This window comes from Petromyzon marinus, chromosome 4 (genome assembly GCF_048934315.1).
Source record: "Petromyzon marinus isolate PM22_M1 ecotype Great Lakes invasive population chromosome 4, UKy_Petmar_22M1.pri1.0, whole genome shotgun sequence".
NCBI classification, from domain to species: Eukaryota; Metazoa; Chordata; class Hyperoartia; order Petromyzontiformes; family Petromyzontidae; genus Petromyzon; species Petromyzon marinus.
The window spans coordinates 15,263,305-15,290,358 of NC_133670.1; the positions used below are offsets into that span (position 1 = coordinate 15,263,305).

General features: G+C 39.5%; 1 protein-coding gene across 5 annotated transcripts in view; it reads right to left on the minus strand.

Moving 5' to 3' along the window:
- The window catches only part of LOC116938640 (acid-sensing ion channel 1-like), a 276,037-nt gene that overhangs the window by 42,379 nt on the left and 206,604 nt on the right, over positions 1–27,054 (minus strand). The window contains exon 1 of one of the 5 annotated variants that reach the window (XM_032946040.2): positions 16,244–26,330. The exons of 3 other annotated variants lie outside the window; for them this stretch is intronic. In XM_032946040.2, the coding sequence (XP_032801931.1) occupies positions 16,244–16,849 (606 nt within the window). In that variant the 5' untranslated portion in view covers positions 16,850–26,330. Of the gene's footprint in view, positions 1–16,243; positions 26,331–27,054 lie in introns of those variants that run through there. One more of the 5 variants, XM_032946038.2, reaches the window with a different exon arrangement.

The following is a 27,054-nucleotide window of genomic DNA, read 5'->3' on the forward strand; positions in this document are numbered from 1 at the left end:
TAAAGCCATTACAATGCAAGCAGAAGTAGAGTCAAATGTAACGCAGGGGGGCAATTACACACTCAAGTCAATAAAGTCTTGTGGGGGAAACTGAAAGTGATCGTTTATTTTTTTAACATAATGAAAATAGGTAAATTATTAATGGAGTTAGTTAAACACTTACGTGTCAGGAATTTAATTGTTGTTGCTGTAATCAGTGGAGGCGCTGGGCAGAAGAACAGCGAAGCAAGAGTTCAGGACCCCAAGCAGCTCAACGGGCCCCAGATTCATGGTTGAAAAAAACAAGTTATACCAAAGCTCCTTAAAAAAAAATAACACCTACATTCTAGCTTACACTCTTAAAATAAGTTAAACTATAATTACGTCAGTATTTAAAGCAACTATTATATTATGAAGCTATGGAGCTTGTCCATAATATGTTTGTAGTCGCGTGCCGCACTTAAAGACGAATCTGCTTGAGGGCCCCAAATGAGCGAGCCCAATGACTGATCATGATTCCAAGAATACTTTTTTGGGATGCCTACTAAATCTGATTATTGTGACTGAATAAAAAAATTGCTGCAAAAACCAATACGATGGCCAGGTTGCTTCTGAAATATAAGTTAATAACTCAGTGGATTTACCTGGTTAAGATAAAAAATATAGTTTATTTTTATTTGTATATTTTTTAAGTGATTTGTTTACCTTTCCTATACTTTGCACTCCCTTCGTGTTTTTTTGTTTTTATGACTCTCCCCAACTCGAAATCTGTTAAGAAGAGCGTACTCGCTCATCAGATTCCTCCAGTATAAATACATAGTCTGATTCCGAGATTAACTGTTTCAAAGTGTCTGGCAGGAATTAGTTTGATGGCTATTAGCCCTGCTGTTTATCCAGCCTTATATAATCCAAATCATTTCAAGGTGCTTATTCACTCTTGTCGACTATTATTATTCTAGCTTTTGCTTCATTGGCCACTTCGTGGTATGTGCTTTAGCTCAATGTGGTTTTAAATATATAATGAAGCACTAGAATACATTCGTACAAGCTGTACTAAAATATGACAACGCACAAAATACAGGATGCCTCCCAGATGAACAGTGTCAGTAATCTGGCATGTACAGGCTTCTACATGCCACAGTCCATGAGAGTATGTTCCAGATGTAAAGCTCGGAATATTGCAATACTGTCCAATGGTGTGAAACATTGATAGCAGTAGCTGTTAAAGGAGCAATGTCATGGCAATGTGGAATTTATTTACTTATGTAATTATATTTCTTCACACATTTACGATTATGAGAAGGCAAAAGAAAGCTATAAATAGCAAATTAGCACAAGAATCTCAAAGCAATCACAGTTCACTCAAGCATTTCACTGAACACTTTAAAATGCAACAAGCACAGCTGGAACTAAACCGTTACGAAACAGCAGCCCAAAACTTGTTCAACATGCGATACAAAGCCCATGTCATTCTGTCTTATTAGGCAGCCCATCTGGATGTCTAAAGCCTACAAATGTCAAAAGAAGGAAACAAATGTAATCCATGTAATATGATCTCAGTGGCAATCAGTGTTAAATTGTGCTGATTGTAATGAACAATAAATATCACTGAGCATTGTGCAGTGACTGTAAGGAATACGCATGCACATGACGACCTGCATTTTACAGGTACAGTGCTGAGAAAAAGTTTGTCAAACCCAATGATAATTATGGAAATTCCATAGTTTTACCACAAAAGCCCTCATGAATCAAAACCGGCATTTTCCTAAATATCCAATTGGGTTTATATTAACCAATTCCACGTATTTTGAAACAAAATTACGTATGAATTAAACAAACAATGCGGAATTAAGGTTCAGGGTATGTGAAAAAGTAGTTAAGTTTCATTAGCTTAAGGGAATAATTAGAATCAGGTGTGTAAATAGTTGGGTAGATCTTCAGGGATATCTTTGGGAGGCCCCACACTATAAAAAGATCAGAAACTTTGTGAGTTTGGTCTTCACCATACAGGTGTGTATAAATAAGGTATGCCACGATCAAAATACATATCTGAAGACCTAAAAATAAATGTGTTATTGATGCTCATCAGTTCGGAAAGAGTTACAAAACCATTTCGCAGGATTTCGGGCTCCACCAATCCACTGTCAGACAGACAGTCTACAAATGGAGAAAGTTCAAGACCACAGTCACTCCACCCAGGAGCGGTTGCCTTACCAAAATGTCTCTAAGAACAAACCGGAAAATCATCAAGGAAGTCACAAAGAACCCCCGGGAAACGTCCAAGGATCTGCAGGCCACTATCGCCTTGGCTAATGTGAGTGTTCATGACTCCACTATCATAAAAAGACTGAACGAGCGTGGTGTTCATGGAAGGATAGCTCTCCAGAAAGAACATTGCTGCCCGTCTGAAGTTCGCCAAAGAGCACATCGATGATTCAAAAGACTTCTGTTCTCTGGACAGACGAGTCAAAGACATAACTTTTTGGCCTCCATGTAGAAACGTTATGTTTGGCGAAAAAACTAAACACTGCTTATTCTTAGCTCTTTCGGTAAAGTCACGTTGAAGGGAAACAATAATAAAATATATATTATTATTTTATTGTTTCCCTTCAACGTGACTTTACCGAAAGAGCTAAGAATATGAATTACTGCAGTCACGAAAGCTTTAAATCAAAATTTAAACACTGCTTTTGAACAGAATAACCTCATCCCAATAGTCAAGCATGGTGGTGAGAATGTAATGGTTTAGGGCTGCTTTGCTGCCTCAGGTCGTGGATAGCTTGCCATCATTAACACAACCATGGATTCTGCATTGTATCAGAAGACTCTAGAGGACAATGGCAGGCCATTCGTCCGTGAGCTGAGGCTGAACCAATAGTAGGTCTTGCAGCAAAACAATAATCCTAAACATACAAGCAGATCTACACAATAATCGCTGCAGAAGAAGAAATTCCGCGTTTTACAATGTCTAGTAAAAGTCCGGACCTAAACCCCATTGACATATTGTGGCAGGAAGCGGGCTGTCCATGCAACGCAACCCTCACATGTCACCGAGTTCACGGAGTTCCGTAAAGAGGAATGGGACAAAATTCCTCAAATCTGATGTGAGAGACTGACCAAGGGTTACAGGAAACGCTTAGTTGCAGTCATTACTGCTCAAGGGGGTGTCACCAATGACTGAATTTAGAATAATTTGATGAATAGATGTTAAAAGAGTATCATGTTTTTGTGTCATTTGTTGAATCAGGACATATTAAGATCTGTTAACATTTTAGATTTGAAATATGTGAAAATCCTAAGGGGTTCACACACTTTTTCTAAGAACTGTAGTCCATATTCATGCAGACATGGAATGATAATCAGCCCTTTTTATTATAAAGTTGCTAATATGATGTAATAAACAACTAATTATAATAAACAACTACATTAAGTGGCCAGGTGGTTCAGAGATCAGAAATGTGGAGGCAGCCACTTTTGAGATTCTGGGTTTAAATCCTTGATAAAGCCAGGTTCTCGAGTATAGAGAGTCGATAGGCTCAGCCCAGTCACCAAAGACTGCACAATACTTGATTCAGCTAAACAATCTCTTAGCATAAAATGAGACCTCAACTATATGAAGATAAAGATGCCATCTGAAGGATTTGTTGAACGAAGTTTTGTGCTGGAATTGTTGTCAAAATATTATAAATTTGAAAAATGATTTGCAAATTACTCAATTGGTATAACCAACAGCAACAGCTAAAATTGAGACAATACTACAGTTGTGTATTGGAAAGATGGAGATCAGATGTGATATAAGGTACTTTGAGATGTTGGGGCATTTTAGAGTCCAATAAATGTAAATCGTTATTCCATAAGTCTATTCTGCAGCCATTCTCTAATGTAAAATTATTCTTTTTCTCATGACATGACAACGGATAGCACAATTGGAATAGTTTGGGGGGGAAGGACAAAAATATGAAAATAACAACTGCATGGAGATTTGGTAAATGGCTCATCAACTGAAAATCAACACTCTAAATTGCACAGCTATTTCCACACGGAAAAACAAGAGCTGCACTTGCAAAAAATATGTATCAGAGGATCGCTTAACAAGCAGTATAAAGCAATTAATGCGTTTTTATGCATACACTCACCGTTTCGCCTGGCCATACTATATTTCAAGTACATTGCCGTTTGTTCACATTCCCTTTTCAGAAACTGCATCGTCTGAGACACCCACATGTGTTTTATTTAGTGTACGCCAGAGTGGTCAGTATTGGCCATGCGAAGCATCATGCAGCATCTGTATTTGCCTTGTTGGCAGATGACCCGACGAGCGAAGGAGATCGAGGTATGGGCAGGTGAGGGCGAGCCAGACAATACCGCTCCACGATGTGGTGCAGCTCCTCTGTATGTGGCCCAGCCCCAGGGGAGCTGGGCCACATAGAGGCTCTGCTGACTGAGTACGAGGACGCCTTCAGTCGTCATGGTGCAGATGTGGGGCGCACCGTTCGGGTGAAACACACACAGACACTGGGACAATGCGGCCCATGACGATTCCCGCGTACCACGTGGGTGCCCCAGAGTGAGCCCAGATTAACGAGGCCGTCGACGGTATGTTGAGTGATCGTATTATTGTTTCCTCCAGCAGACCCTGGCTGGCCCCAGTGGTATGCGTGACTAAGGATGGGTCAATGCGATTCTGTGTGGACTACCAGAAGCGGAACACCATGACCCAGCAGATGCCTTCCCGATACCACAAATCGACGAGATATTTGACAGTCTTGTGGGGGCCAGGTATTTTTCCATCCTAGACCTTGCCTCTGGGTTTTGGCAGGTCGAGATGGCCCCTGACGACTGACCCAAGACTTCCTTCTCCACTCCAAAGGGATTCTTTTGGTTCTCGGTCATGCCCTTCTTATTGACAAATGCACCAACCACGTTTCAGTGACTGAGAACTCGTTATGGGAGGATTGCAGTGGGAATAGTGCCTCATTTACCTGAATTATGTGATTGTGTTTGGTAGCACTTTGTCAGAGCATCTGTCCAGTTTACGAGCAGTGTTTGGGCGACTCCGGGCAGCTCATCTTAGCCTGAAGCCAAGAAAATGTTTCCTCGTAAGTCAAGAGATTGCATACCTGGGCCACCAGGTGAGCACCGAACGGATAAGGACCGGCCTGAAGAAGGTACGGGCTGTGGTTAAGTGACCACGCCCAAATAACATCATGGAGGTGAGATCGTTCCTATTACCAACCATGTGTGCAGGGATTTAGTGGCGTTGCCCACGCCCTCATGGTCCAAGGCGTGCCAGGAAGCTTTCACCATCACTGAAACGCCGACTGACCCATACCCCCATCCTAGCCTACCCCGATTTTTGCCTATACTTTACCGTTGTGGATTGGGGGCTGTATTGTCTCAGGGACAGGAAGGGGAGGTATGTCAGCTGTAGACTCCGTTGCACGGTGGTGTTTGTGTGCAAACAGTTCCGCCCTTACTTGTATGGTTCGCCAGGTTCGCACCGACCATTATGCCCTACATTTTCTGATGAATTTCCAGGAACATTGGGGGCAGTTGGCTCGGTGACTCACCCAGATCCAGAAGTATGGCCTCCAGCTCCAGTATCAAGAAGGAAGGACGCACAGCAATGCTAATACGCTGAAACGGTGGACCCCCATTGACCCCAACACCCCGATTGGGGACACTTGCCCGTGCTTCAGGGGAGGGCGGTGCCAGGCGAACCTGAAAAACAGGCCAGTCTCCACTACTAAACCACGGGTGAGTATAATACACAAACCCAACCTTACCCCCAAAGTGCATGTGTGCAGGGCCTGTATTGCAGCCCTGGACAAGAAGAACGGAGAATCAGAGGGAGAGAATGAGGACCGGATCATGGAGGACATCGGGTGCATCTTCCCGGGACTGATGGCTGATTTGCTCCACCAGGAACAACAGAAGGAAGCCAAATTGATGGAGGTCCACCAGGCGTTCCAGGCAAAAATGAGAACTCTTTCCAAGACTGGTGCTACGCGATGGCATAGTGCAAGCGGCGGCCCAAGTGGATGGAGGGAGACTGTGGATATGTGGCCAAAGCTAGCTGAGGACGTCACGCCATGGGTCCACGGGTACCTGGACTGCCAGTGGCAAAGTCGGAAGCCAGAGCACTACCCGGTGTCACTGGACCTGATGGGGCTGCTCCTGGCGACTGAGGCATGGAACAATTAAATCATGGTGGCCATGGAGTACTTTACACACTAGCTATTGGCTGTGGCCATCCCAGAAAAGCGTGCAGAAACAGTGGCAGAGGTGTTCACCACTTACTAAGTATGCACGCACGGGATCCCCGGACGTCTCATTACGAACCAGAGCACAGATCTCGAGACCACTGTTCCAGTCGTTGTGTCAGTGCTTGGAGATCACCAAGCTGCGGACCACCGCCTACCATCCACAGACTAACGAGATGGTGGAGTGGTTCAACCGAGGCCACCAAGCTGTCCCATATGGTTGGGGCCAATCAGAGGGACTGGGATCGACACCTTCCATATGCGCTGTTCGCATACCGCACCATCCCACATTTCTCGACCCAGCAAACGTATGAGGACCTGGGTAGATACTCTTTGGTTCTATTCGGTAAAGTTACGTAGTTAAAAAAATTAAACAAAAATCACGACGTTTCGGCCACAACACAAACGGCCTTCATCGTCGTGATTTTTGTTGTTTTATTTTTTTACCTATGTGACTTTACCGAATAGAACCAAAGAGTATGGATCCTTGCAGTCACGAAAGCTTCAAATCTAGACCTGGGTAGAGCCCCCTTCACTACGACTGTGGGTCTAAGGTATGGCTCTCTACTGGGAAAGTTGTTTCGGGCCTGGCATGGGCCATGGAGATAAGGGGAACATACACAGCTCAGTTTAACATGTAGGCTTTCGCGACGAATATCATTCATAATACAGGTTTTTTGGGGGTTTGATTGCGTAAATATATAAATGTGTCGTTAAACCCGCCACCACCCGACACAGCCAATGAGTAAGGTTTGTCACGTAAACAGAACATGGCAATTCGTTACTTATACAGCACACCGGTGTGTTGGAGAGCAAAGCTACAACATTTACAATCTGAGTACGACGTTTCGCCAGTAATTACAACTAGCTTCATCAGGCGACAGCCAGATTTGTGGAGAAATCCTGTTTCGTTTCTTAAATGGAGGCGAAGTGGGGGTGGGGGGGGGGGTGAAATTAATGAACGCACATAAATGACTCTGGGTATCCACTTCCGTTCGGGTTCTTTATGTGAGATATAAATACATGTGTATATATGAGCTGCAAAGAGATAGCTCTTCGCCTGAGGGTGGTCAACGTTCACCGGCTGAAGAGGCGGAACGCTCCCCGCCTAGTGGCGGGGCCGGGGAACTCCAGGCCGGTGCCACAGAGCCCCCCCCCCCCCTCCAGCACCCTGGGGTGTGCGGCATGGAGTGGGGGGCCATACCAATGCCAGCGACCTGGACGTAGTGCTGGTGGGGTGGGGGGTGACTTACCCCTTTGGTGCGCGAGTTTTCCCCTCCCCATGCAGGTGATGAAAACAAACACAAGTTGTCTTTCATTGCTGTGGCATAGTGTGGCATAGTGTGGACTGTTTTTTAAGCACCGTATTTAGTGTTCATATACTGAGATGCGTGTCGTGTGGGCTGTTTTAAGTACCGCATTTAATATTTCGATATCGTCACTCCTGCCGCGTGTGTTTCCTTTCAGTTACAGGATTTCATGTTTCGTTATTGATACTTGCTCGCGTGTGCAAGCTGCAGGGTAGAGGGCTCGTAATCCGAGACAAATTAGGGGAACGTCCATAAATGACGTCACGCGATTTTGGACGATTTTTGACCCCCCCCCCCCTCGTCACGCGGCGTCACAAAAAGTCAGACCCCCCTCAAATATGACGTCACAAAGCTCTGCCCCCCCCCCCCAAATATATATAAATCATGCTTCAAATAGCTTTAAACTATTGTCATTGTAGTGCATATTTAATGTGACGCTGCACTCTGATGTTGTAGGAGAATATTAAAAAGTCCTTTAATGAAGTAGAACGTGTTTATATTTATTTAAAGTTGCGCATTTTGATGTGACGTCACATTTCTCAAACCCCCCCCCCCCCCCCCCCCTTGTCACACATCCTCACAAATGTCTGATTTTGGTGTTATAATTTATTTGTGTAGTTTATTGTTAAAAATTCGGTCACAGTCCCTATGATCACTGTTACATTGCATTTATGGCTTTTATTTTGGTGATTTCGAAAACGTTTTTTTGGCCATGTTTTTGTTTATTGTAGTACGGAGTTAGACTGATGGCCTTAATCTTAGTTGTCTTGTGGTTGTTGTTGTTGTTATTTGACTTGCATCCCACTGGGATTTTTGCATACAGCGTTGGTGTACGGTGCTATATTGCACAGTCACATAGTCACTTTAAGATGTTTTCATGTTCATGTTTTTGTTTGTTGCGGTTGCACCCGATTCAAGAGCCGAATGGCTCACAGGGCTATACCTAATAAATGAACTATGGAACTATGGAACCCCCCCCCCCCAGCTGCGTGACGTCATTTATGGACGGCCCCTTACCGCGTATGGAGTATTTCCTTCCCTCGCTCGAGTTAACTTAAGAGTTGCGTGAAGCAACATTAGTTAACGATTATGGCCATAACGCATTTTTTATCTGTGCTTTTACAGCACTGATGACACCTTCCTTGCCATTTTATTTGGAGAGTAAAAAGGAACGGATTTAATTGCGCTAGCCATGACAAACAAAGAGAGAAGTCTGAAATACACTTTGACGTATCTTTATAGACATGTCACAGATATCCTCTAAACAAATATACGCCACGCAAGTGCTTATCCAACGTGTGCAGTACAATGCAGCATTTCAACCGGCTCACTGGTCATAAAACTCAACACGAACATATAAAATATATACAAGGGTTTCTGTATGCTCTACACAGTGACACGAGGCGACAGTTTATATTTATGTTCCAATATCTTTCTACAAATGGTTTAATTATGCTTGACAAATCCTTCCCATAAAGAAAACAACATCCAGCAATAACCCTCGATAGGTTTTTGTGGCCATTTTTTTTTTTGGGAAACACGAGCGACAGCTCGATTAATGGGTGTTATCAGAGATGATCACACCTTGAATGCCTGGAGCGGCTTTTGAAACATATACAGGAACAAAATGCCTAAACCCCCAAATCCTAATGGTGTATTAATTTAATCAAGCAGCAGGGACATTGCAATGGTTGTGTTATTGCCTTCAATAAGGAAATACTGCTTTAACTCACGAACGTATGTGCAGTGGGCAACTCTCAAACATGTATGCAGCAATCGGTTAACTGAAGTAACTAAGACTTATAAATTGCTTTAGTTTTTCACGACTCGATGTATGAGAAATTGTACTCTTTGGTTCTATTCGGTAAAGTCACGTAGGTAAAAAAAATTAAAACATGTGACTTTACCGAATAGAACCAAAGAGTATGGATCCTTGCAGTCACGAAAGCTTCAAATCTAGAAATGAGAAATTATCTTAAACGTTACTCTTCCATGATAGCAGTGGCGAGTGCTGCTCCCTTCTTCATGACGTTTTACCTTACACGTTGGAGGTATTTTCAGGCAGTGTGGTGGAGACGTGGAGTATGCACACTTGCACAGTCCGAAAAGAGTAACTTTGCAGAACATTTCTCAAAGATATATACAGTTCAAGGCAGTGCGCTATAGCCGTACATAATATGTAACATTTAGCTGTTACATACAGGGTACTAAGAATGGTAAGCAACGAGTGAACACTAAATAAAGTGAAAAAGCCCAAAGTGTATTTGCCACTATTCCAAATTAAATTACGTTAGGTCATTAACGTTTTTTTTCTAATGCATCCAAACCATTGGCTATTTTCCAGTATTGGATGCGTGATGTGTAGAGAGGTGGAAAAGGCACTATTTACAGAATGTACCACTGTGAAAAGGAAACATTGTATTGGCACATAGCATTTGGTGATGCTACATTGGCAGTGGTGCACAACCACAAGAAACAATAAAACTTAACACATTCGTCAACAGCACTGCCTAAAAAGGAAAAGCTTCTGATAGGCAGTGCTTCGGACAGAGGCCAGTTTTTATTTATGTACTATGGAGAATAGCCATTGTCAGAAACGTCACCTATTATATATTGTGTTCTTGGTGAGAGTATGAGGAATATGGTACAGAACAATGGAATTTGCTGTACTACCATCTACTACCCACAATGCTTCCTACATCTGTGTTGTGCATGGTGGTCACTTTCCAGGTACTACCTAGGCTCTACCCTAAGTTTTAATGGGATTTAGTGAACATTCTGGGTGATTTAGTCATGATCAGTTGCAGTTTAAAATACACATTTATTACAGTCCTAAAACAACATGTAATTTATGAGGAATATAATGTAATTAAAGTAACTGTGACTAATACGGATTTAGATGACACACGATATACATGCATTGACTTTGAAATATATTGCAATACATGGTAATTCAACTCACAAATATCTCAAAATAGGTCAACAACATTTAAGCAGTACAGCGGCTAATGCATTGTGCTACGATCTTAGCCACTATTAGTGTATTCATGGTCGTGCATATACAGAGAAATTGATACTTAAAATCGGTTTGGCCCCCCAGAGGGAAACAAAACATAAAATGAGCGGCCTGGCATCTGTGTTAATGTCATCAGCAACCCTGCACAATTTTTTGTAGCCAGGCCCACGCAAGTCCGAGCCCCCACCTCCTCCCCAGCCAACCTGGCCCACTTCTCAGGGAGCCTCACCCTTTGGGCTTGTCATGAGTCGATCATGAGACTCGAGTAAAATAGGGCTAAAATCCGAATTTTAACAACAGCTTCAGCACACCGAGATGGCCTTTCTGAAATCGGGACTATTTTGGAAAAAAATAGATATTTGGCAGCTTTAATCACATACTGCTTTAAATATTATTTTTCAGAACAAATTAAATATAAATGTTATAATCGTATTTTACATTCCATTTGTCAGTCGATTCCTGGATGATGGCCTCTCCATGCCATGTGTAAAATCTTGGGGGTTGTTTGATCATACTGTTTTGCTGACCAGAGTGGGTTAGTGAAGAGAGAGACCCAGACATGACTCATAATAAATAGCTGTGGCCGTTAATCGACCTCATGTCACCAGGTTCATAGCGAAGTGCCCAAATTACTGCCCCACCAGTCTACACATTAATAAAAACAATGCACATAAAAACAATGCACATTGTTTTTATTACAAATTGTAAAATCAAGTAATTCCACAGTATATAGCTTGATCATTTATCACATTTGCCAATATACCAATGTGTCTGAAAACGAATTTGTATGTACCGTAGCCTTGTCCTATGGATAATTGTATATCGGGCATTGATGATTTTTTTAAATTAATTAATATTCATCCTCTTTGCAAGCAAAACTGACTTTAACTTTTTGTCTGCTCCGTCTTTAAATCGAATGGCTTCGCCTAAGCCACATTTCTGCCATTATGTTGTGTTTGCTATACTTATAATATCAATTCTATTTTTGGTAAAAAAAAATAAAGTATACTCGGGAAACAAATATTTTTCGAAATATTTCCTCGTTTAAATTATTGTGATGTGCATGTTGGTGAAGAAAGATTGCCTGATGTTTGCAAAGACGATAATTGTCATTGAATCTCAAAAAACATTTAAAATGGTTTCATATGCACCAAATGTTCACAAATTTATACAACATCCAATTACTGTATAAATAAAGATACAAATAAATACCATATAACAAAATAAACATTCAATACCCATCTGCTCATAAAATGCACATGAGCTACTTTTCATTTGTAATTTGATAAACAGTAAGTCTAGAGTCTGTTCTTGAATTGATTCAAGCTCGTTGATGCAATGATATGGTCAGGAAGTCCATTCAGCAATGGGGTGGTAGAAAATAATATTTCACAGTATAGGGCCATATACCGAGCTCCGTAGTACACCAGTAAAGGATAACCATTTGTTGGAATCATATTTTTCCCAATACACAAGATTAACTCGGGTAATAATGAACTGAACCTGTAATTACAACTTGCCAATTAAGAGTTTGACACAGCGTACCATGGTATATAGTGTAAAATGCTGCTGATAAATAAAGGTAAACTACAGAAGTAATTTTCATCTTATTCGTACCCATAAGGACGTCATTGTGACTTTGAGCAACAGCGTATCTATGATTTTGCCTAGCAGTGATAACATAGATATCTGACAATAGTTAATTAAAATAACTGATAGCACCATTTGTATCTTTTAGTGTTTAGCCACTTAAGAAGTCTTAATTATGTTCTCTTACTGCATTTAGGAAACACACTGATACACCAATGCGTAATTATGCATAAATACATTTTGATCAAGAATTAGAAACATAAATTTTGTAAATTAAGTTATTAATACTTTAAAAAATAATACTTAAAATTTATATCGCGTCATTGAAGCTAATTGCATCCCATAACGCTGTACACTAATTAAATATGAAGACCAAATCCTCTTCACAGCTATTATCAAGCAAATCAAAACCCTACTACCAAGCAAAAAAAAGAATTTTGATTCGAAGCTTTTGTGACTGCAGGAATAACTCTTTGGTTCTTTCGGTAAAGTCACGTAGAAATACAATAAATAAAATAATAGAATACGACGTTTCGATTGCAACACAAGCAACCGTCATCAGGTAGAATGCCTCTGTGTCGTGACACAGAGGCATTGGGTCTCTGTGTGTCTATGTTGTGTGTCTCTCTCTGTGTGTCTCTGTGTTGTCTCTCTCTGCTTGTATGTCTGTCTGTGTGTCTATGTTGTGTGTCTCTCTCTGTGTCTCTGTGTTGTCTCTCTCTGCTTGTGTGTCTGTCTGTGTGTCTATGTTGTGTGTCTCTGTGTGTGTCTCTGTGTTGTCTCTCTCTGCTTGTGTGTCTGTCTGTGTGTCTATGTTGTGTGTCTCTCTCTGTGTGTCTCTGTGTTGTCTCTCTCTGCTTGTATGTCTGTCTGTGTGTCTATGTTGTGTGTCTCTCTCTGTGTCTCTGTGTTGTCTCTCTCTGCTTGTATGTCTATCTGTGTGTCTATGTTGTGTGTCTCTCTCTGTGTGTCTCTGTGTTGTCTCTCTCTGCTTGTGTGTCTGTCTGTGTGTCTATGTTGTGTGTCTCTCTCTGTGTGTGTCTCTGTGTTGTCTCTCTCTGCTTGTGTGTCTGTCTATGTGTCTATGTTGTGTGTCTCTCTCTGTGTGTCTCTGTGTTGTCTCTCTCTGCTTGTGTGTCTGTCTGTGTGTCTATGTTGTGTGTCTCTCTCTGTGTGTGTCTCTGTGTTGTCTCTCTCTGCTTGTGTGTCTGTCTGTGTGTCTATGCTGTGTCTCTCTCTCTCTCTGTGTGTCTCTGTGTTGTCTCTCTCTGCTTGTGTGTCTGTCTGTGTGTCTATGTTGTGTGTCTCTCTCTGTGTGTCTCTGTGTTTTCTCTCTCTGCTTGTGTGTCTGTCTGTGTGTCTATGTTGTGTGTCTCTCTCTGTGTGTCTCTGTGTTGTCTTTCTCTGCTTGTATGTCTGTCTGTGTGTCTATGTTGTGTCTCTCTGTGTGTGTGTCTCTGTGTTGTCTCTCTCTGCTTGTGTGTCTGTCTGTGTGTCTATGTTGTGTGTCTCTCTCTGTGTGTCTCTGTGTTGTCTCTCTCTGCTTGTGTGTCTGTCTGTGTGTTTATGTTGTGTGTCTCTCTCTCTGTGTGTCTCTGTGTTGTCTCTCTCTGCTTGTGTGTCTGTCTGTGTGTCTATGTTGTGTGTCTCTCTCTGTGTGTCTCTGTGTTGTCTCTCTCTGCTTGTGTGTCTGTCTGTGTGTCTATGTTGTGTGTCTCTCTCTGTGTGTCTCTGTGTTGTCTCTCTCTGCTTGTATGTCTGTCTGTGTGTCTATGTTGTGTCTCTCTGTGTGTGTGTCTCTGTGTTGTCTCTCTCTGCTTGTGTGTCTGTCTGTGTGTCTATGTTGTGTGTCTCTCTCTGTGTGTCTCTGTGTTGTCTCTCTCTGCTTGTGTGTCTGTCTGTGTGTTTATGTTGTGTGTCTCTCTCTCTGTGTGTCTCTGTGTTGTCTCTCTCTGCTTGTGTGTCTGTCTGTGTGTCTATGTTGTGTCTCTCTGTGTGTGTGTCTCTGTGTTGTCTCTCTCTGCTTGTGTGTCTGTCTGTGTATCTATGTTGTGTGTCTCTCTCTGTGTGTGTCTCTGTGTTGTCTCTCTCTGCTTGTGTGTCTGTCTGTGTGTCTATGTTGTGTGTCTCTCTCTGTGTGTCTCTGTGTTTTCTCTCTCTGCTTGTGTGTCTGTCTGTGTGTCTATGTTGTGTCTCTCTCTCTGTGTGTGTCTCTGTGTTATCTCTCTCTGCTTGTGTCTCTGTCTGTGTGTCTATGTTGTGTCTCTCTCTGTGTGTCTCTGTGTTGTCTCTCTCTGCTTGTGTGTCTGTCTGTGTGTCTATGTTGTGTCTCTCTCTCTGTGTGTGTCTCTGTGTTGTCTCTCTCTGCTTGTGTGTCTGTCTGTGTGTCTATGTTGTGTGTCTCTCTCTGTGTGTGTCTCTGTGTTGTCTCTCTCTGCTTGTGTGTCTGTCTGTGTGTCTATGTTGTGTGTCTCTCTCTGTGTGTGTTTCTGTGTTGTCTCTCTCTGCTTGTGTGTCTGTCTGTGTCTCCGTGTCTGTGTTTTGTCTCTCTCTCTCAAATGTAGTAATGCCTGATGACGGTTGCTTGTGTTGCAATCGAAACGTCGTATTCTATTATTTTATTTATTTTATTTCTACGTGACTTTACCGAAAGAACCAAAAAGTAAATAAAGAAATTGCACAAAAACAAAAGGCACAAACGGCTAAAGAGTTATCACAATAGAGAATTTACTCCATTATCTTATATCCCCGACCACAATCCCAACTTATTAACCAAGCCAGTCAATTAATAAAATACATGTAACATGCCGTAATTTAATGTTGCCCATATAAAAATAATATGTTGTATAATTGTGCAATACATTAAAACAGGAATTTTACTGATCATTGTCAACGTAAACATATTCTGTAAAATTGTATTATCTTCAACCACGTACTCAACACATTTATTTCAATCATAAAAATAAATTGTAACTACTAAAGAACTATAATGAAGCGTTGATGTAAAACAGTCACATCAAAGGAAAATTTAGCTTAATTATCAAGATGTATAGACAAGAAATCAGCTTGACTGATTTCATATATCTGTAATTTGTTAAATAAAGTTGCTAGATATATGGATTTTTTCAACGTTGCTGAAATAATGTATTCATTTATATGCATTGTGTAAATTCACAAGGACACACTATCTGTCTTCACCGACAACACATTCTCATCATTATTTTTTTCCTTATTAATATGCATTGACATCGCCAAGTTGTAAAACTCTAAATGCCAACATTCCTTTATGGAGCTTTAATGCACAATGTTTACGTAGTCTTTCTCTAAGTGTCTTTGTAAATGTACATAATGTGCAGAAGAATGTTACATTTCTGCCGTACACTATTACAAATCTGCACCAATTTAAAGGTGATTTATTACCATTTTACTTGGCTACGATCAATAAGTGAATGCTTAAATTCCTACTAGGATTTATAATATTTAAAATAACGTACTGTTTTGTGATCATTTATGAGGGCAACTTAGGTACTCAATGTTAACGTTGCTTTGCAACAAGCACAGATGGTGCACTTTGGGATTTAATTAAAGGTGCTTTTAAGCTATAATTATTATTAAGGCACAAGTCCATCCTTTCCACCTCTATGGTGACAATCTCTGCTCGTAAAGACACCTACGCTTGGTTTTATATTCAATAAATATTTTTTGCATTGTTTGACTCCTGACAATAGCTAACAGCTTGTGACGGGGATTATCTGAACCAAAGCATACTAATCAGCCTGGAGAAGTATGGTTAAACAAGTGAAACGTAAGGATAGGCCTTAATCTAGCAGTAGATTGACAAAGAGCTGTAAATTATAATTATTATGATTTACATTATCACTGTTTAATTGTTACAAAATTTACACTTACAATTTGAAACGGTAGCATATCCGAAATATAAGCTACGGCTTAAAGCATTTCGTATAATCTCAACACTTTATAAATAATGAAAGCGATCATTCCGCTTAGCAAACAAACAAACAAAAAAAACGGTGACCGCATCGCGAGCAAGCAAAGTGTAAAATAAGGAGCTTAAAGTTACTCACGGTAGTAAAATTTGTGGGTCCACACTCTCTGTCACGGTAACGACAACGCAGCAGCATTTCATCCATGGTGTGACCGGCACGGTCATAAAACTCATATGTGCTGTAGCGGCTCCAGGCACGTAGCAAGCGAACATCGACGGTGGCTAAATCAGGGTCGTTGTCTGGGATGCCCAGGATGGGACCTGCATAATGCTTGTCGACGGGTGTCACTTTTGAGCGCCGGAAACTGTTGAAGTTACAAAGGGTAATGGCTGGGAACAGCATGAGGTGGCTCTCTTGCTCATCTAGCTGCGTGACATGGTGGTGTTCCAGGTAAAAAACAATGCGGTCAGCAGATTGGTAGAGAAACATGCCCAATGAAGCAAGGAAAGCACAAGCCCAGATAGCGCGCCGAAGTGAAAACTCACCCGGCGCAAATATATGGTTGATACCATGCAGAGTGCTCTCGCTCGCAAACTCTGTGATTGCCGAGGCTTGTGGCTGACCATCTTCCTCAATAGAATGCATGTCTTTTAAGTCCTGCCCTGATTTTCCCCGCTCTTTAATACCTAGCTTACTATCCTCCTCAAGAGGCAAAGGGATGGTGCAAATTATATTTATTGGCATTCCAAAAAAAAAAATGAATGTACCGAACACAAAAAAAAATATGTATACTGCTCCAGTATCTCAACTGAATCTGGCTCAGAAATATCCTCGTTGAATCCACTTCAAAAGCTGAAATTGTACAGTTGAATTCTAGCAAAGAGGCAGCTTGAAACGCGGACGCGCCTATAGTGGACGCTGTAGTAATTACAAGGTTCCTGCGAGGGTGACAGCAGTTTTGTGCAGCGATGTAGACAGAGAATTATCGTCTGTGGAAACCCTCCCTGCTTGGAGGGAGGTGAGCTTACTTGCCTTAATGGACTGTCCTTTAATAATTTATAACGCAGAACACATATAATCGACCTTAAAGACTTGGGGGTCTTCTTATTTCCAACACTTGAAGTGCGAATGAAATTTCAAACCACCTCACTGTTTTACTTGTACAGCGTTGCTTGAGGGAATAATTTTATTTCTGCTTTCTAGTACCTTGCAGGGTTTTTTTGCCATCAGAAATAATTACTTTCGAGCTAATGCCAACAGTCTCTTCCTACCGGAATGAAATAAAAGTCATTTCCACGTCTAATAATGTATGCAAATTATGTGTTGTTTAATCACCATGACACACGTTTTATTTTTCAAGAATGAACATTCAACTTCTGTTATATAAATTTGCCTATTTATAATCTGACTATCACTCCTTCACCCTCGAAATTAATAATTTGCTCAGTTAATGATGCCCACATCAAAATTTAATTGAATGGACTAAAGTTTTAAAACATAAAATTGTTTCAATATTGTTATTATAGCAAAATGGCTTATCCCTATTTCAATTAATCATGTGTTTGAATTTATTAGTATAATATTTGATTTAAAAGAGTTGGATGCAGTATTATTGTTTAGTTGATTCATTTGTATTGCTCAGCAACTACAATAGAGCACTCCTGATTGATTTTAAATTGAATAATAAACTTCTAAACTCATGTCCGATAGTTGGTGGACGCAGCATTGGTATGTATTTATATCTGGGGTGCATCTTCCTTTAATGTAACTCGCAAAGCCAAACAATAAAGGGAGATCAAATAAACGGACAACTCACAGCATAGTTTAAGGCAAAATCCTAAAAGGTTTGCAAAAGTTTACAAAATATCGATGTATTATGCACTTTTTATTGGGACATATAGATACACTCTGCTTTCATTTACAGGGTGTTTTCCTCTCTGACAGTTCTGAGTGGTGTTGAATGAGCTACAGAGCCATAAATGGTATCCCCCTGTTCCCTCCACAGCCTGGCAGTGAGCCACCAGCAGGAGAGGAATAATTTCCACAAGATTCACATTGTCTACAGCAGGACACCATATGCATTTATTTTTACTTTTACATTCGGTGTACTATTTAAATGGTGCCATGTTGTCTGACGGGCTACGGCTATCAGTTATCAACAGTGGTAAGTGATATCCAATTGTGACATCTACATTGGTCCTGGGCTACCCTCCTCCGCCAATGCGCACTGACCAGCGTGGTGAAGTATGAAAAAACAACAAACCTCATGACTGATACCGCATGGGGAAGCCTTCATCCAGCAGTGTATTGACAACAGTTATCTACAATACATTCAATGTTGTGTTACACAGACAATGCTTTGTTTTATGAAACATTCAATTACCTGTCGTAAGCAGACCAGCAGGGGTGGTTCTGGTGCAGACTTGGAAAACATACCTAAAGTACCGCTGTGAGTATTCTGAGGCAGGGTTTCAGACTATTGCTGCCATAAACATACTTTATCCAAATATCAATAATAGAACACACAATATGAGTGCTAAATATTTGAACGGAGCCATATGACGTGATAAATTTACCTTGGTAATATAGAGATACATTTAAAATGAAAATGTGTACTCTTTGGAAGCTATTGTCGTTCATGTATGTTCTTAGACAAATGCAATACTTAAAAATGCATTTATTCCACCTATGCACTTCAGCATGAAGTAATCATGTCTTATCAGTGATCTCTTTTAGCACATTAGATATTAGCTACTAGCTACAAACTCTATTCAAACACTTATATGCAATTGGTGTTTTAGGAGATATATTAGATTGTGACAAAAATATAGGGTGTTTGGAGAGGTAGGAACAGTAAGCGGTTATGAACCCAACAACCCGAGTTCAATTCCCAGCCACGGTGAACATCCATGGCACATGATGTCTGAACCAATCATGAGCACCCCATTTGTGATAATCCACTGACCAGCATGATTAAGTATGGTTAAAAAACGATTGACTAGTGTGAGTTTATGCTCTCCCATACATTGTTAGGTTTTATGTATTTTGAATTCAAGTGAAAATTACTATTTTAATGAAGCGCAGTTTTTCACATGATACGCACCAACAAAGTTAAGTAGGAAAAATAAAATTTCCCCCGAATGAAACAGGTGAAGCATTTTCACGTGTTCATATAAAGTTGCTGATTAATCGATATTAATTATTGTAGAGCCTGTTATTCAGTTGTAAGTGTTGATTGCCTCAGTGTCATTCTATACCCCCCTCAAAAGCATATCATAGTCAAATATGACATTCACGCAGCTCTAGTAACGATGACTGAATAAAACCTAAATTGTGATATATCCTGGTCCAATCAACTCCCATTAATTATGAGGTATAGGTTATTAAACAGTCAGTTATTATCTACAATAATTGGATAGCAAACCTTTTAAAAACTGCAAATTATTCGCAAATAAATAATACACATCATTGTCGCGTTGATAAAATAGGCTCAATGTCATGCAATGTTGCAATAAAAATATAAGATCTTCGCTATTGGAGAAAATTGCATGCTTTGGCAAAAATCACTTTAAATTAAAGAGTTGCATGACATCTTTGAAATGTATACAATTATTTAAAGACATTAAAGATACTTAAGAGGAAATGTGGTAATTTCTGTTGACTCTACATTCGAGTAAGCTCACAGAGAAAGGTGAATGTTTGCAATTTTCTATTGTAAAATATTCAGAAAAATAGGTGTATGACAATACCTTTTTAGAAGCCCATTCTCAAAGTGACCCAAGTTATGTGGAGAAATGTCACGTTTTATTGATCTTACATCTTTGTAAATTATTGGCATACAAACAATGAAAAAAATTCTTTTAAAAAAATGTGGTCAATTAAGATATAATTCAACATGAAAATGGAAAATGTATGTCCCAGTCTGATGAGCGAGCTTATAAATTATGATTTAAAAAAATAACAACTTAAGTCACATGCTGTACAGCCATAGCTAAGCCTGCAATTTGGTTGTTAATATTTCAAGTCTGTTTAATTCATGTTTTTCCAAGACAATCTGATTTTTAAAGACAATCTGTTCAGATGTGGTAGACCACTTGTCCCGTTCACATGGCATTATTTAGTCTTTGCCTTTTATAAGCCTTAATTAGATGAGGCATAGGGCACTATCTTCCTTTTTGTGTCAAATGTATCCCCTTGAATAAAAAAAAGACTCGAGAAGATGACAATGAATGCATCCAAATGAGTTACAAGGTTCGCCTATAAGAGGAAGCTCACCTGCATTGACATTCCAGGCAGAAGCTTTGACGACGACCATAACAGTGTAATGAAAGCTACTTGAAGTATGGCTTTTATAAAAGAGAGAAGTGCAAGACATTAAAAGGACTAACCTGGGGCACTTATGTTATATGGCCATGATAATACCACTGACGATGAATCTACTGTCTGTTATAATATACAGCCTTTTGTCAATCCACAGCTGGACCATGCTGGTCAGTGTGAGTTGGTGAAGAGGAGTGGACGAATAAAAGTTCCCGAATAACTCAGGAGGTTTTTTTCATTTATTAGGTATAGCCCTGTGAGCCATGCGGCTCTTGACTCGGGTGCAACCACAACAAACATAAAACATGAACAAGGAACATCTTAAAGTGACTACGTGCAACAGAAAAATTCAGAAAAAAGCAGCAAAATCTTCCAGAAAAAGCACCGTATTTCTACGCTGTGTACAAAAATCCCAGTGGGATGCAAGTCAAAAATAACTATAAGACAATTTAGATTAAAGTTATCAGTCTAACTCTGTGCTACAACAAACAAATATGGCTAAACCAAAACGTTTTCGAAATCACCAAAATAAAGCTATAAAAACAATGTAACAGTGATCATAGGAACTGTCATTCAAATTTAACAATAAACAATATACATAACATGTACGACCAAACTTTGCAGCCATAGCTGGCAGCATGAGTCACTCCATAACAGCAGGAGTATCAGGGGTGAAGCACTCGCTAGCATCATAAGGTCTGAGCCACCGGTCTGTGTGCCCCCTTCAGCAACCTACACTGACCAGCATGGTGAAGTATGTTCAAACAACCCCTATGACAGACACAGTGTGGGGAATGCCTATATCCAGCTGTGGATTGATAAAGGAATACAAATAAGCAACAAATTAAATTAATGTCTAGTGATTCTCTTGAGCACGTATTGTGCGAATTTTGTTCTCACTGAATTTCAGAATTTTCGCAGTAACGCCATTTGGTTTGAATGTTGTTTATTGTATTTTCACAGAGTTAGATCTGATACGTAGATAATAGATAGTTAAAGCAATTACCTACAGAACTTCTAACCATCATGTAAAATAAATGTACCGTGAGCACAAGACCAAACCCTGTAGGTTGCAAAGTCTATTACTCTTAGAGATTACATTTACATCATGTAAACAACGCTGCAACGGTACAATTACAATGGTTCGGGCATTTGATTTTCCATCTAGGGGTCGTCGGTGTGGCAGATGAAACAATGGCCACCTTTCTTAAATCTTCCCACCTCTGTCCACCCAGAAGTATAAACGGATACAACACAGTCGATCGGCAGGTCGTGTGTGGTAAGGTGTGGGTACCCCCACCTCTTATAAGATGTCTTGCCAGTATAGAAGAATAGACCAAAACACCCTATATGGAGGGGCTCTCTTGAGGTACATCTTAGGGAAGGCCCTTGTGCTAGCAGTGACGTTACCAAGCACATTGTAGAGCTGCACAATCACCATATTTTACCTTATAAACAACGGTAGTACTGTCCAGTCAGTACTCACAATTTCATTGGATTTAAAACGGTATGAAACGTAATGCATAATTGAACGTGACTACAATTACATGCGCATGTAAAAATGTATTGACTCTTACTCTTTCAGGATCACGATACAGCCTCTGGGGGGGAGGTTCAGTGGTTAAGGGATCCATTACTGCTTTCACAACGGGTCATCGTCTAGGACAAAAGGTATCTAAAAGTACACTTTATTCAACTAAATGTCATGATTTTACTTATGTTATGTAATTAATGGTGAATGTCACCATCAGAAAATAGTATTAATACACAAGAGTTTTTTTTATACCTCTGCATTTTGACAATAGGGGAGGTTTTAAAATCCCCAGCTTCTAGCAATATTCTGCCGTGTAAATCGTTGACTGCAGGACAGTGATATGTAATATACTGTACACAATATATGAGTTTTGTGCATAGCTTCAAATTTTGAATGTTTCTACAGACACAAAAGAATGGCCATCACTGCCTATAAAATAGTGCATAATGTGAAACACACACGTTTCACAATAGAGAACAGCACATGACTAATGTTATCTGATTTACATATGGCCTTTCGGGACTGAAGGATTTAATTTAATTTTTGATTAGTGTAACCGTCCTATTGTTGCGCACGCCCGACTCTCCTCCGACTCCTTCAATCGAAATTGTAGATCCATCTGTCCTCTCATGCACATGACTGATTGTGCTTGACCTATACTCGTTGTGGATGTTTTTGCTCTGTTCATACGAAGTGGCATAGAAGAGAGTAAAAAAAAAACGACAGGGTAATCAGCGTTTAGTAAATACATTTATGCAGTACCGAATTGATATAGTCTGTGAAACAAAATTGTACGTGGGGTTTTACAACAATGTGGTAAAAATATGCATAGAGAGTTGCTTTACAGCATTTTAATTTAACTAAACATGTGCAATACTTATTGAGCCTAAATGGGAAAGTGTGGCCCATTTGTATAAGATCCCATAAATGTCAGCATCTCACACTTTGCAACGGTTTACAGAAAATGTTCTGCTTTAATTATTTACGCAAGTATTACCTAATACCCAGTTTAATGCATTATTTAATTGTTCAAAGGAAATGCCTATATATTATAAACTGATGAAGTAGATTATACATATTAGAAGAGTAGCACTGTGACGAAACAGTGCTAAAATTTTGATTTAAAGCTTTCGTGACTGCAGTAATTCATATTCCCTTCAACGTGACTTTACCGAAAGAGCTAAGAATATAGTGCTAAAATTGTATTGGGTTACGTGCATTTATAATATATGTTGAATATGTTAAAAACAAAGCTACCAGTTAACATTAAAATAACCAGATTTTTTAAGATAACAGTCTAATAGGGTACTAATGAACGCTTCAAATTGTACATAAAACATTTCGAGACACACACAAGAGAGAACTTGACTTGTTTCTAACGAGAAGGACATGCAATATTAATCTTTTCGTTGAATTCATATGGGACAGAGCCATTCTCCTTGGGACAAATTAGGTGCTTCTTGTCACGGTACAAATTGGAAATGTAAAACATTTTTCATTTTGAGCTGTCAGCTTAGCACACGCGCTAAGGATCCCTTCTATAGCAGCTTCAAATATTTGCAGAATAAACATAAACACTTGACTTGGTCCTCTTAACAGGAAGAGGTCACGAGCAGATGGTTTAAAGTGTTCAAATATTACATTCAAAAGAGATCCTTTTTTTTTAAACGTACACCATTTTACGTCTACACAATAAATAGAGTACCAGATGAATGACAATATTTATCGTTTACAGTCAATTCTCAATCCACTACCAAATGTAGGCCCCTACCCATGCTGCGGCAGTAAATGGGAGTTCCTTGACCATACTTTAGCAAGCCGCTTTGCGCAGCTTGGTGATAGTTGCACCCGGGTTCGGTTTAGGCACCACTTGCCACTGATGTTAGCTGTGACCGGGTGATTAACTCAAGTCTCCAGGTTCATCGCACAGTGAACTGACCAATGCGCCACCGCTCTATCCCCAACATTATATACAGCAGAGCTCATTAAAAACAGTGAGAAGGCAAGGATGTGTTGTCAATCTTGTTGGGTGATCAACTATGTTTTTTTTTACGTAATCAAACAGAATAGGGAAACACATTTGCAATGAGGCTTACGATCAATATTTACTCTCCGTTTCGACTTTTTGTATTTTGCTTAATATATGTAAATTGTGGAATTTATAGTCAAATATCTGCAGGCAAAATAGTTGCTCCGATTGTAGATCTGGGCAGTTTGTTGGTAAAATTGATGAGCAATACCATATCATGGTCATAGCTGTGTGATTTCATCACAGCAGATATATTCGGCTTAGATTTGTCCAATACTGTACAGTCATTACACAGTAATGGATACACCACTCTCCACTCTCATTGTTACGTGTTCCCACGTGTTTTTTTATATTTGTAAATGCCAAGTATGCAAAGCAAACATGCAAAATTACTATATCTCTAACAATAATATTTCATGCAAATGCACCGGACTTAATGCATTTTCGTCTATATGGCTACATTACTGCGTTATTTTAATGATGTATAAAAGTAGCTGTTTCAATAAAGCAATAAAAAATAGTGTACGAAAATAGAGTACATGCAAAATTATCAACTATCCTGGCAATTCGTGTCGTGTTTTAAAGCATGACTTCTTTGAAAACAGATTTTAGAACAAACAAAAGTATACTGTATTACTACCGTGTTTGATATAAAACAATTATTCCACCTTATATTTCAGGTAAATTCCTGAATGCCGAGCAGTCTCTTAAAGTATTGCATACTTAATTAATTTTGAACGTTCTGAAAAATTATGTAAAATAATTTTGAACGGTAAATACCATTCTAACGAATGGAATAAAAACTGATAATTTTAATGTCACAGTGATAATTTTTATCTTGCTGTAAATAATCTCGCACTGCAGTAGAGATACGCCTCACTCTTTTGGTGAGTGTGAATTATGCATGAGTCAATGTGTACTCTGGATGTGCCTGATTGATGTTGGTTTAATTACCAAATTGAAAACGAAAATCACGAGCATCAAAAATATGTTTTATTTTTATTTTTTCAAGAATGTTGTTTATATAACGCTTTTAACCAAAACAAGACAAGTGTTCTTAATGAACATGTTTACCACACTACACGGTATCCTTGCACTGGCAATGGAAGCGATTTTTCTTCAAAATTGTAGAACGTTATTAGCAGCCTAATAGTCTTTAAGTACATTCAGCAAGAAATTCCCACTGATCAAACGGCTTTTATTGGCACTTTTAACATGTGAAGTCTATGACTAAATACCCCTCAAGGGTACTAATACATACCTCAAGCATAACACAGGATGTCGACTGTAAATAATGTACAACAACATCACCACACAAAGCATGTGTTAGTCAGTGAAGGACTTGGGCCCACTCTTTCTGTTATGTATAGAATTCAGAGAATGTGCATATAATATATTTCCACTATAGCACACACACTACATTTTAAGCAACTGAGAGATGACATAATTGAACCATTTTGTTATTTCCTCAACGCTAAATGGTATTATTTTCATCGGATTAACAGAATTTGCAGCTTAGTGACGTCTAAATTGCAATAATATGTGTATTTTTCTCTCGTTATTTATTTATTCATTTATTTTTCATAAGTACTGGGGTTTTATTTTTTTATTATATCTGTGTACGGAACTGGATAATTGATGTGCAGCGTTGTGGGATGCAATGACATAATATAAAATTGTATTATTAATATAATGTTATAGTGTTTCGTGCAATGTTTTCGTTGAGAAAAGCAAGCCCAGAACATCAGAAGTGTAGGAACAAAGTCACTACTTTTGCTGCCTGGTGTACAAGTAAAACAATGGCAGAATCGTCCAGCACGTGGAGCGAAACGACAGACATCGTGCCGAGCAACACATGGCACAACACAAAAAGCAAACGCCTACGCAGTTGTATGACTTAATGAGTTATATTGAAGAGCATACAGAATGTATAGCTCATAGAATATAAGTATGGATTGTAATAGCATTTCTTCTTCACAATCTCTCTAAATAAGGCCATACTAATATATATTCCAACAGCTGAAGAGTAATGTACTCCTAAGGGTTTGAGTATCAGTAGTAATGATTAAGTTATCGCATCCAACAATGTAATTTGTGTTGTAGCTACACAAAGACTTATGTAACGTAAATGGGATTTTGTGACTTATTTACGCCGAGTGCATTGGTGTTTAAGATTTTCAACCACTAAACACTTTTCACGCTGTGTTTTCGTAATATTTGATCCCGAATTTAAATTTCGATTTAAAGCTTTCGTGACTGCAAGGATTCGTCTTCTTTGGGTCTTTCGGTAAAGTCACGTAGAATGAGAATAAAATAATAAATTAATAAAATAAAATAACACAATAAAATTCTCACGACGTTTCGGCCACAACACAAATGGCCTTCTTCAGGCGAAAGGAACAAACCTGTCGGGACGACAGAGCTTCATTGAAAGGAACAAACCTGTTGGGACGACAGAGCTTCATTGAAGCTCTGTCATCCCGACAGGTTTGTTCCTTTCACCTGAAGAAGGCCACTTGTGAGAATTTGATTGTGTTATTTTATTAATTTCTTATTTAATTCTCATTGTACGTGACTCTACCGAAAGAACCAAAGAAGGTTGATCCCGAATGTTTACGCCAAGCTTAGTGGGTTTTGCCCCACAGGATTGAGCACCGATGACTGAAAGAAAAAAATATCTTCAGAAGAAAACAACCGACTAGTTCACAGTACCACCGCACTGTGACCTTCACGACAATCACTCTGTGGTTGTAAAGACAAAAGAGAACCGCCTACAGTTGTTATTGAACAGCAGTCGAAAATCAAATTTCACCCCCGTATCTCTCACACTTTGCAATTTGTAAGATAAATTGCTTCAATTACCAGCCGATCAAAAGAATTTTAAAAAAAGATGATTTGATACAAATATAAAAACAAATATCAAAGCACTATCTTTGAATTGTTATTATGTCTTCTCACAAGAGATTGCTCAAACACATTTGTATTTATAATTGTTATTGCGCCATTTCATGTTTTTGACATGTTGATTTATGAACTTAATTATATCTGAAAAAACCGATGGTAACA